The sequence below is a fragment of the Spea bombifrons genome, chromosome 4 (assembly GCF_027358695.1).
Source record: "Spea bombifrons isolate aSpeBom1 chromosome 4, aSpeBom1.2.pri, whole genome shotgun sequence".
In the NCBI taxonomy this organism is placed as follows: domain Eukaryota; kingdom Metazoa; phylum Chordata; class Amphibia; order Anura; family Pelobatidae; genus Spea; species Spea bombifrons.
The window spans coordinates 4901888-4913479 of NC_071090.1; the positions used below are offsets into that span (position 1 = coordinate 4901888).

Genomic DNA, 11592 nt, shown 5'->3' on the forward strand with positions numbered 1-11592 from the left:
GCTAAGAATATACCGGTTTATAGGAGTAAAAAACTATTTTTTTTTTTTTTTTTGTTTTGTGGTGTTTTTTTTTTTTTTTCTTTTATTTTTTTTTTTTTTATGTTGCGGTAGATGGGCTATTTATCAAGAGGCATAAAATAAGCTTTCGAATGTCTTCTATAAACCAGATATATCTGTGATATCTAGGTCATCTTGCTCTATTAAAAGAAGACAAAAAGGTCATCCAAGATTGTATGCAACGTTACAAAAGAACCCGAGGCTTTCTGTGATCGCGAGATATTCCCCCCCCCCCTTCGGAAACCGTCATGGTACACGTTAGGAAATTGCGTATGTATGGATCAAAATGTATGGCGTCGGGAAGGGGCATTTCTACATGGGCAACTAGATTTAAATCTAAACCGAGCCGATGAACTAAAAGGTTCCGTTCTGACGTCCCGATCTTACGGTTATTTGTACATTTCTCATAAATTCTTTTCCTGCGTGGATTTCGCAGGCATTCCCTGAAAATGTGAATTCTATTTATTTGTTTTTATAAAATTTGTATATTTTTGAAGTGCTTTTCGTGTGTTTTTTTTTTTCTTTTTTTGTTCCACACAACCTCTGGTTACCTCAGCAGTTTGCTTAACGTAATGCGTGTTATTTTTTTTTCAGTTTATTCTTTTTTTTATATATATAATGGAGATAAAATATGTATAAAGGATAGATTATTTTCATTGATGTGTTTTTTGTATTTTTTTTTATTGTAATAAACATATTTGGTAGAATAAACGGGTTACCCCGAGATGTTTTTTTTCTTTTTAAGTTGTTTTAATTAAGTTATTCATAACGCGTTTTCGCATTTATGGGGGAGGAATAAATCATTTGTGGCCAGTAAATGCCATGCATAGCTCTGCCCGCAATTTAACCATTTCTGACCATGGTTACCCCCTGGTACTAATAGCTCTCTGTTTTATAAATGGGCCAATTAGAAAGATCACCCTTTTGTAAACGGCCCATTGTATAGCAGCGGGCTGGGGATAATATTTATTTATAGGGCAACCTGCCCCCCCCCCCCAGCCCTGTTGCCCTAGGCCTAGTCGGCCATGACCAGAATATGCCACGTCGGATCTAAGCTATTGGACTGATTTGTGGGCAGGGCTACCGCCACACTCTTTACTAACTTTGGGGGTGGGCGGGGAAATGGGCGGGGAGTGGGACGTGCCTAAACACCATTCTCACGACCAAGAGATTAACAGGTGTTTCAACTGCTTTGTTGTTCAATTGATATACATGCTTCATAACGTCACCCGTTTGGCTTATTTTTAACATCTTTGATATAATAAGGTTTATTATTATATATATATATATATATTTTTTGTCCTTCTTGTGTGTGTTTTAGTGAAATAAATGTAAGTAAATGTTTGTCCGAAGGGTTTTCTTCCTACCAGACTGCCTGAAGAGGAAGCTGCCACCTGAACCCAACTTGCCCTAGAATACCTAGAACCCGTGGAACCAAGTACGCAAAAGGCTCGGGTTCCGTTCCTCAGCATCGCCTCTCCGCCCAAAGAAATTTCAGAGGACAACAGGCGTGGGACACCAAATAACATCCTGGTTTTCGTTTTTCTTTTTATTCCAAAACAAAGCTATATGTTGGTGAGACGTAATAAAATGAGTGCGACGGGGGCTGAATTCTGTCTGTATATCTACTTCGGACTATATAGGCTAAGTGGCCGGCCGTGACCTGGATTTTAACGGGAAATGTTTGCTGCCGCGGTACGTGAGGATTATGCGGAGTTTATCGCTAGTCCGGTATGAGTTTTCCTGTCTTTGATGTTGGCGGGGGGATCGTCCCTGGTGTCTGTTCCACAACGAAAAACGGAGCTTTTGGGGCCGGATGTCTCGAAGCTTCTCAATACTCCTCCAGAAATGGATATTCCGGGTGATCGCTCCACCTGAGTGAACAGATCTGAAGTAAGCTTAGGAAGCCTATGGTGTATGGGTGGGGGGGAGATGGTCAGTCTGTCCTACAATCCTGTATATTTATTGCAATATTTATCCTGATAGCTACATTGTCTATGAAAAAACTCTACTTGAGCATGTTAAGCAAATGAACCTAAGTGGAATAGGGCCCTACTGGACCGCTACCCCCGCTTTTCGAGGGGTCTGTGGGGGAAATTTTGTAATTTATGTAACTTTGGAACCACAACCAACCAACAGAACCCAGAACACATGCGTAATATGTTATTACACCATCATATTCCACAGGAATATAACTCCACTGCCATGGCCACGGAGATCTTGCTTTGACTGCGCTTCCACCTTACAACACCTCCCCCCCGGCAGGTTACTCTTGGTATGATCCACCGGACACTCACATAAGCAGTTCCACGTAGCGTATGGTTTTGTTCAGAGCTTCTATGTCCTTCATTTCTTCGGCGGTCAGACTGAAGTCAAAAATCTGTAGAGAAGAGGCGAGTTTAACCTTAACCCTCAAAAGCGCGTTAAGTGCAATGTGTGCGCGCGTCATGCCCCGTAACAAGTGTAATGAAAATTCCAATTTTGTATGGATTCGGTGGGAATCCTGGCCCTGGTTGTGGATCAGGAGATGGACCTCATCTGTTCTTCGTTGGTTTCTCACCTGGAAATTTTCTTTGATTCTTTTTTGGTTGAAGCTTTTGGGGATGACTACCACCCCTCGTTGGACGTTGAAACGCAGGGCAACCTGCGCAGGTGTCTTACTGTACTTCTTACCGATCGCGTTCAGAAGAGGATCCTCCAGGAGAGGTGGAGAAGACACGTTAACCCTGTGTGAATTAGAAACAAAGTATCCGACAACTTTCCCTCTGTATCCAGGAATGCAACGCTATAAACATCGACGTCTAGTGCCGATTGCTCACCAGGACTCATCTCGACACGTCCCGATGGGGCTGTACCCCACGATGACCACGTCGTGCTCCCTGCAGAACTCTAGCAGCTTGGGCTGAGTGAAATACGGATGGCACTCGACCTAAACGTAAAAGACGGAAGAGGTCGCCTACGCTGGTCAAGTGGCTCCTGTCGCGTTCCAAACAGACGCCGTACGCGTGGGGCGGCTTGTTGATTTCCCCCGCGGTACTCACCTGGTTAGTAACGGGTTTGTGTTTCAGTCCCGGCTTGTTAAGAATTAACTCCAGTTGTCTACGGTTAAAATTGGAAACTCCCAAAGACTTCACCAGCCCAGCGTCCTTACACTCTTCTAGAGCCTGTGGCGAGAGAGCATGAAAGCAACTTGGTCCAACCACACATCAATTCACGTCCATTTACGTGATGTCCAACCACCATGCTAATGGCTCCACTTGCATGGAGGAGTCTTCTGTAGAGGTTCAATTTGCTACATTGTATGTATGTAGGACATGAGTCTGCATATAACGATACTGTAGGTAGTCTGTAAGTAACCAACGTCCATTAAAGTAACCAAAGGGGAGAAAATGATGGCTTAAAGGGGAGGTTCAGACATATGGAATCAAAGGGACCCACCATTGAAGAACGCTCTTACCAAAGCTGCCAAACATTTCCAAATCTCCTTCTCCGGGTCATGCCTTGACTCATAATGTGAGAATTCATTCACATATATATATATATACTTTTAATTACTTGCCTCCCACGTTGCGCACAAGTCTGTCTCATGGTAAAGAATCTTTCCGTTCTCATCCTTGGGATAGAATTCATCTCCAGGCTGCAAAAATGTTAAGAAGAAACCCCCCCCTAAAATTATGGTCTTCTAACTGTGAAAAAAATATTCGTGGGTGTCTGGATCATTGTTATGTTTTACTGCAAGGAATGAGGGGAACTAAATTCAGAGAGGGGGGGTTTAATTAGCAAATCTATGTTCTGGTTACCTTGAAGGCCATTGGTAGCTCGATAATGTAGAGGTCCACATAATCCAGCCCTAGGGTTTTTAGAGTTCTTTCTAATGTCGGTCGGACGAGTTCCGGCAGATGACACGTGCTCCAAAGCTAAGAAAAAAACATCTTTATCTTTATATAACATACATTTATATAGGATGCTTTATGGCAATGCTAATGAAGTCCGTTCCTCCATATGCTTTTCTAAATCAGTGTCCGACTGGGTGATTAAGACTGAGCCATTCTATTATTTCCCACAGGCAGTAGGATAAGGAGCCGGGGTGTTTAGTAGATCGGGGCTCAGATAACAGAGCGAGCTGCCCGAAAACATTATATTGTGGGGGGGGGGGCTACAACTGTGAAAAATATTTTTGAAAATGTATTTTTAATCGATACCAGGAATAAAAAAATGGCGGGAGATCCCCTTTTGGGCAGAATCCAGGATTGGCCACTAGAGGTCGCTCAGGTTCTACGGGCAGCATCATTTCACAAAAATTGTTTTATCGTCGGTCACTATTTATTCACTCTTCTCTTTTTTGGTACATTTTATATATTTTTAGTGCTTGCATTCAAAACATGGCTCTCAAACCTTTATGGAACTGCTACCCCTATTATGCACAGCTAGGCTATGAGCAGGCATTTGAAGTCTCCCACAGTTGGGGGTTATGTTGGACAATCTTGGTGCAAAATAGTATAAAAGGCAGCATTCTGAGAGCCGCATTAGTGATTATAGAACTGCAATCGCTTTGCACCAGAACCCACTTTCATAAACAACCCCCGATATTCTCGATCTGTTTGACTGTCTCGGTTGTGACCTGTAAATACCCTCTCGTTAGCGGGTGTATAGTGACGAGCTGTCACACGAAATTCATTGGAGCTGTATTAGCAAATGACAATGTACCCCCCCCCCCGATTGCTCCCCTACTTGACCTCTTTACTCTGTGTAACTCTAATTTACCCCCGGTACTTGGCCGATGACCCTTTTATTTTACCCCTGCCATGCCTTTATCCTCTGATCACTTAACCAGTTCTCTACCAGGCCTCTTCAACATCCACCTCATCCCATTACACTGCTTGTCCTGCCTTTACTCTGTCTGGCCTCTTGCTTCCCCTCCAACTTCCCACCATTAGCCTAGGTCTGGAGATCCAGTGGGTGGCAGCCCCTTGGTTGCCCTATTTGGGTGATCAGTCTCCCTTGTGCACCATAACTCTCAATCGGCTGGTTGGGGACAATGGCCCTTTATCACTCCCATCACTCCTGTATTCCAATGGCCCTTTATCACTCCCATCACTCCTGTGTCCCAATGGCCCTTTATCACTCCCATCACTCCTGTGTTCCAATGGCCCTTTATCACCCCCATCACTCCTGTGTTCCAATGGCCCTTTATCACTCCCATCACTCCTGTGTTCCAATGGCCCTTTATCACTCCCATCACTCCTGTGTTCCAATGGCCCTTTATCACTCCCATCACTCCTGTGTTCCAATGGCCCTTTATCACTCCCATCACTCCTGTGTCCCAATGGCCCTTTATCACTCCCATCACTCCTGTGTCCCAATGGCCCTTTATCACTCCCATCACTCCTGTGTTCCAATGGCCCTTTATCACTCCCATCACTCCTGTGTTCCAATGGCCCTTTATCACTCCCATCACTCCTGTGTTCCAATGGCCCTTTATCACTCCCATCACTCCTGTGTTCCAATGGCACGTTGTGTTCGCTGATCCAAGTTTAGGTTTAAAAGGCTAATTGATCGTTAGAAAACCCTTTTGCGATTATGTTTTGCAATGTTATATTAGAGTACGAAATTCCAGCCTTTCTGTTACTCCGTATTTTTTCTACACATAAGTGAAATGGTCCGATGCATTTGTTGGCATCCGACTCCCGGTGCTACATCTTGGAAGCTAAAAAAAAAAATTAAATTGGAATAAACCTTATAAAATTGTTACGGAACGACTTTTGGGAGCCAATACCTCAAACCCCTTCCAATAAATTGTCCAGATGCTTATTAAAGAAAGTAACTTAAGAACAGTCAGAACTGTCATTTTTAAGAATGGATTTCAGATGTTGTAAGGGTTCAATTATAGCCTCGCTGCCGGTGTCCTAAAGGAACTACTTTTTTTCACCGCTTGGACCCGCATTTCATCGGTGGAAAGAGGAAAAAATGATGTGTTTGAGTCACCGAGTATAGAAAGCTGCTCGGTTATTTGTGTTTGTGGACGGAGTCCCTGGAATTTGGCCAGAACTCGATGGGTCTCCAAGGGAGGAAAGTGTTCTTGGAAAAAAAAAAAAGAGATCTTGCCTCTAATTTCAAGTACCAGGAGTACGTCCAACCCATGGAGTGTTTCATACACCGGACGGAGGGTCCGGGCTTAGCCCCCATTGGCTTTTGAGATTTTACGGGAACTCGATAAAACCCAGTGACAGCTAAATACAAAAAAATGGTAACCAGCGGGGAAATAATTTTGGCTAAAAGCTTTTAACATACTATTTAGTACTGGAAATAGATTCCATTTTATTCTTGATTAAAAAAATGAAATTAATAATAATAATAATAAATATTTTAAAAAAATAATATATATATATATATTCTTCCCTGGGTGCCAATTATTTCTCAATTTTTTGTAGCAAAATACTGAATCCAGGCTTTCAAAGGAAAAATGCTATGTGACGCCTGGTCCTTCACCTTTTACCGATTGGCCGTGTTTGTCCCAGAACATCAGAAGACGGACAGAATTCTGAATCACTTACTAGTGCACGAGAATAATATACAGCGATAGGTCCCGGATGACTATGGATCATATTCCTTACAAATAACAGGCTTAGCCTTTTTTTTCCCCGATGAAACTGTTATTTTGGTTACACCTGGCCTAAAACTTTGGATTATTTGTCAAAGTTATTGACACCTAAAATGAATGTGGATATGGTTGAAGTCATGACTTCAACAGGTGTGACCAAGAGTCTCCGAGTGAAGCGCTACTTTCCTAAGGTCTGACGATCGGATTCTTCTTTCTATAGACAGGGGAGTGGCATATGACCACGCCCACTTACCACCCACTCCCCTCCTATTCTCTATCTACTTCCCCTCCCACTAAAGGCTGTCATGTAAAGCTAGGCCCTCCACACACAGCACTGCCCCAGAAGAAGAAGAGCTCCGGGTAGACTTGGGAAGTTCCAAGATGTGGCAAAAGGGAACGGTCACCTCAAAGCTAACGCGAAAACCATAATTTAATCCATAAATGAATTAAATGCACGGTTTTCTTTTTCTCACCCTCTGGATCCGACATATTTAATGAACCCCAAGCAAAGGTTCCACCTACCTTTCCACAGTAGAAAATGTCTTCCCGCTTCACCTTCCCCTCCGATATCTTCTCCCTGATGGCCTCCCCCACCTCATGTTCGTTGCGGTACACATAGGCCCCATCGAAGTGACGGTATCCAACGTCAATGGCGTACTTCACCGATTCCAGGCACAATCCCTTTGGAGTCTATAAGGCAACAGACAGGAGTCACCAATAACAGGACCTCTGTTGACTTTTTGTGTGACCTCATCAGTTCTTGGCCCCCAACAGCCAAACCCTTTGATTAATGGAAGATAAAGATTAATTTATGAAGAAACAAAGCTGAAAGTGAATTTTTGGTACATATACAGCCATAAGCTACAATATTATATATAATTATATATATATATTATGAGCTACCGTCGGGATTTTATGCCCGTCGCGCATGTAAAAGGTTATTTTTCCCTGAATTGGTTAGTACGCAGCTTAACTGTACCGGCATCTTAAAACATCTGTCCGGGCCTTTGTGGGATTTGTTGAACATGAAAAGGGGTCGGCGCCAACATTTTTTTACAACGTTTACCAGGAATAAAACCGCAGCTGTGGATGTTTTATGTCTTTCTTAATCTTTATTTATGGACAGCTCTATGGGACGGTGCCCAAAAGCCAGGACACTTGGGAGGTATGAGCCCATGATGCACGGCTATTTTGTTGGCTGGCTTGGAATTTCCTGCTGATTGGACCATTTCCTTGGTTACCGAGGCCAGATTAAGGAGCCGGGGGCCGCTTCTCTGCTTTCTGCCCCTTGTGGTCTTATTTCGTTCTCTTCTATCCTTTCCTCCTTTCTTTCTTTCCTTCTCTTCTTTTCCCCCCCCTGTATGTTCCTTGTGGCCTGTAGCTTACCCCGACTGCCCATCTCACTCATAAACACACACACTCACATGCTTACACACCCACACTTTTACACACACTGTCCTTCACTCACTCATACATACATACATACATACATACATACATGTGTGCACACATTCACATATACCCAAGTAATTGATATAAAATAGAGAGTTACGTCTTTGGGGCGATTAGGGCAGCACCCTGTCCTTTTAAATTACTCTTGTGATATTATTTTTATAACGCTTATTTGTTACATTATTTAGATGAGTAAAGCTCGACTTTTTGTATTTATTTTTTCTTCCAATAAATAAACCTTTTAACGGGACGAAGGGATCAGACGACAGAGACAACCTGTCACAGCCAATCACATCCGGACGCTGAGTCCTTTCATTTCTGTGTCGCGCAGATTCATAGATGAATGCACTTTGTGAATCAGTAATAGGAGGTTTTTCACCGCCAACAAACCTTAATGAGTACACTAACCAAAATGGAGTAACCCTTCAGGGCTTTTTCCCCTCCCCAGCGCTAACATAAAATAACCCCCAGCGCTATATACAGTAATAACTCCCCAGCACTGAGGAGAGTAATAACCTCCAGAGCTGTATACCGACTAATAATCCCCAACACTGTATACAGTAATACCCCCAGTGCTGTATAGAGTAATAACCCCCAAAGCTGTATACAGCAATATAACCCCCAGCTCTGTATACACAAACAATCCCCCAGTGCTGTATACTGTAATAACCCCCAGTGCTGTATACAGTAATAACCCCCAGTGCTGTATACAGTAATAACCCCCAGTGCTGTATACAGTAATAACCCCCAGTGCTGTATACAGTAATATAACCCCCCAGCGCTGTATACAGTAATATAACCCCCCAGCACTGTATACATTAATAACCCCCCTGTCCTGTATACAGTAATATAACCCCCCAGTGCTGTATACAGTAATATAACCCCCAGTGCTGTATACAGTAATAACCCCCCAGTGCTGTATACAGTAATATAACCCCCAGCGCTGTATACAGTAATATAACCCCCAGCGCCATATACAGTAATATAACCCCCAGCGCTGTATACAGTAATATAACCCCCAGCGCTGTATACAGTAATATAACCCCCCAGAGCTGTATACAGTAATATAACCCCCCAGTGCTGTATACAGTAATATAAACCCCCAGTGCTGTATACAGTAATATAACCCCCCAGCGCTGTATACAGTAATATAACCCCCAGTGCTGTATACAGTAATAACCCCCAGTGCTGTATACAGTAATATAACCCCCCAGCACTGTATACAGTAATATAACCCCCCAGCACTGTATACATTAATAACCCCCCAGTGCTGTATACAGTAATATAACCCCCCAGCACTGTATACAGTAATATAACCCCCCAGCACTGTATACATTAATAACCCCCCAGTGCTGTATACAGTAATATATATCCCCAGCGCTGTATAGAGTAATAACCCCCAGTGCTGTATACAGCAATAACCCCCCACACCGTGTTGTATACGACAATAACCCCCCAGTGCTGTATACAGAAATAACCCCCAGTGCTGTATATTATATCTAACATGACAAGGAACCCTATAGTGTGCAGCATAATTGCACCAATGGGATCCCCCAGTAATGTTTTATTGCACACACAATGTAACTATCAGGGTTTGTTTAAAAAGTAAAAGCAAAACAAAGAACATACAAATAAAAGGGGGCCGTAGGGGGCATTTAGTAGGGCAATTACAAAATCCAGAAGCCTAAATTGGATAATTATTTTTTTCTGCAGAAATTGAGAATTTGGTTCTGTAAATTATTAAGATAACCAACCTGATCGGGTTAAATTCTATTTATTTTGATGAAAAAGGTTTAAATAGGAATTTATTTGAAAAAGTTTTAATGAACTGAGAGGAGTGTACAGTGTTTGGCAATCAGGGGGGTAAATACACTATTGAGGGGTAGTTGGAGGTATTAATGGTAAACTATGATAACTATTATTTATTATAATAAATAAGTGCCCAGTCTGGTGGCAGAGGGTAGTTAGGGGCATTTAGATACAGGGTGATTAGTTAGTCGCAGTCCATGGGCAGGGGGTAGTTAGGGGCATTTACATTCAGGGTGATTATTTAGTGGCAGTCCATGGGCAGGGGGTAGTTAGGGGCATTTACATTCAGGGTGATTATTAGATTAGTTAGTGGCAGTCCAAGGGGGTGGTTAGGGGCATTTACATGTAGGGTGATTAGTTAGTGGCAGTTTCAGGGCAGGGAGTAGTTAGGGGCATTTACATTCAGGGTGATTAGATTAGTTAGTGGCAGTCTCTGGGCAGGGGGTAGTTAGTTAGGGGCATTTAGATACAGGGTGATTAGTTAGTGGCAGTCCCAAGGCAGGGGGTAGTTAGGGCCATTTAGATACAGGGTGATTAGTTAGTTGCAGTCCATGGGCAGGGGGTAGTTAGGGGCATTTACATGCAGAGTGATTAGTTAGTGTCAGCCCCAAGGGGTGGTTAGGGGCATTTACATGTAGGGTGATTAGATTAGTTAGTGGCAGTCCCAGGGCAGGGGGTAGTTAGGGGCATTTACATGCAGGGTGATTAGATTAGTTAGTGGCAGTCTCAGGGGGTAGCTGGGGGCATTTACATGCAGGGTGGTTAGTTAGTGGCAGTCCCAGGGCAGAGGGTAGTTGGGGGCATTTACATGCAGGGTGGTTAGTTAGTGGAAGTCCCAGGGCAGGGGGTAGCTGGGGGCATTTACATTCAGGGTGATTAGATGAGTTAGTGGCAGTCTCAGTGGGTAGCTGGGGGCATTTACATGCAGGGTAGTTAGTTAGTGGCAGTCCCAGGGCAGGGGGTAGTTGGGGGTACTCACTGTGCGGGGGGCCGAATAGGTGCCCAGACCCAGCAGCGGGATGCTGTTACCGTCGCTCAGCGGGACGCGGTGCTGCTCTGCGCTCAGCTCCATCCTTACACAGGGGCAGCCGGGACCGGGCAGCTGATAACCAACCGGGCAGGGGGCGGACACGGGGCGGGGAGGGGGCAGGTCCCGGAGAGCGGAAGCACAGGTGACAGTCACTGCTGCAGATACGGGACAACCGGGGGATGGGACCGGTCCTTATCCATCCTATACTGTGCCAGCATGTCACCCCGTCAGTGCCCGGGGGCAGTATATAGGGGATACTCCATACTGTGCCAGCATGCCCCACAATCACTGCCCGGGGCTACAGTGACGTCAGAGCTTTCCTCAAATGTAAATTAATTTTTTAAAGTGTCCTAAAGATTGTCGGTGCAAAGGTTTTGGAGATATTCGATGTAAAAGGTACTGTTTGGGAGACATGTGGCACAGTGTGGAAGACCTAGTATTATCTAATCAATTGCCTGGGGTAAAGTCCCTTCTCCTCATTCTAACCTTACAAAGGCTGCCTGAACCAATTAACAATGAATGGGTGAATGAATGATTAAGTGAGTGAATATATACAGTAAGTGTTTAGGGGCAGAGGTGGCACAGGCAAGCTGTTTCAGGGGCAGAAGTGGCACAGGCAGGCTGTTTCAGGGGCAGAAGTGGC

At 44.0% G+C, this 11592-nt stretch overlaps 1 protein-coding gene across 4 annotated transcripts; it reads right to left on the reverse strand.

The window, feature by feature from the left end:
- Nucleotides 1-1580: 1580 nt before the first annotated feature.
- AKR1D1 (aldo-keto reductase family 1 member D1) lies at nucleotides 1581-10991 on the reverse strand. Of its 4 annotated transcripts, none has more exons than XM_053463112.1 (9): nucleotides 10899-10991; nucleotides 7181-7348; nucleotides 3858-3974; nucleotides 3617-3694; nucleotides 3099-3221; nucleotides 2877-2986; nucleotides 2618-2783; nucleotides 2369-2437; nucleotides 1581-1945 (listed from the first exon to the last, which is right to left on the reverse strand). In XM_053463112.1, exons 1-9 carry the CDS (start codon nucleotides 10989-10991, stop codon nucleotides 1889-1891), a joined length of 981 nt encoding a protein of 326 aa, XP_053319087.1. In that variant the 3' UTR covers nucleotides 1581-1888. The 4 variants fall into 4 exon arrangements, with proteins under 4 accessions (XP_053319087.1, XP_053319088.1, XP_053319086.1 ...); XM_053463113.1 differs by having other exon boundaries at nucleotides 1581-1925; nucleotides 2355-2437; XM_053463111.1 differs by having other exon boundaries at nucleotides 1581-1931; nucleotides 2355-2437.
- Between the last annotated feature and the right edge of the window lie 601 nt (nucleotides 10992-11592).

Coding starts and splice junctions, on each gene's coding strand:
- AKR1D1 (XM_053463112.1), bottom strand. CDS start 10,991: ATGGAGCTGAGCGCAGAGCAGCACCGCGTCCCGCTGAGCGACGGTAAC. Junction 3,975..7,180: donor ACATTTTCTACTGTGGAAAG/GTAGGTGGAACC, acceptor TTTTTTTCTTAG/CTTTGGAGCACGTGTCATCT. Junction 2,987..3,098: donor ACAAACCCGTTACTAACCAG/GTGAGTACCGCG, acceptor TTTTACGTTTAG/GTCGAGTGCCATCCGTATTT.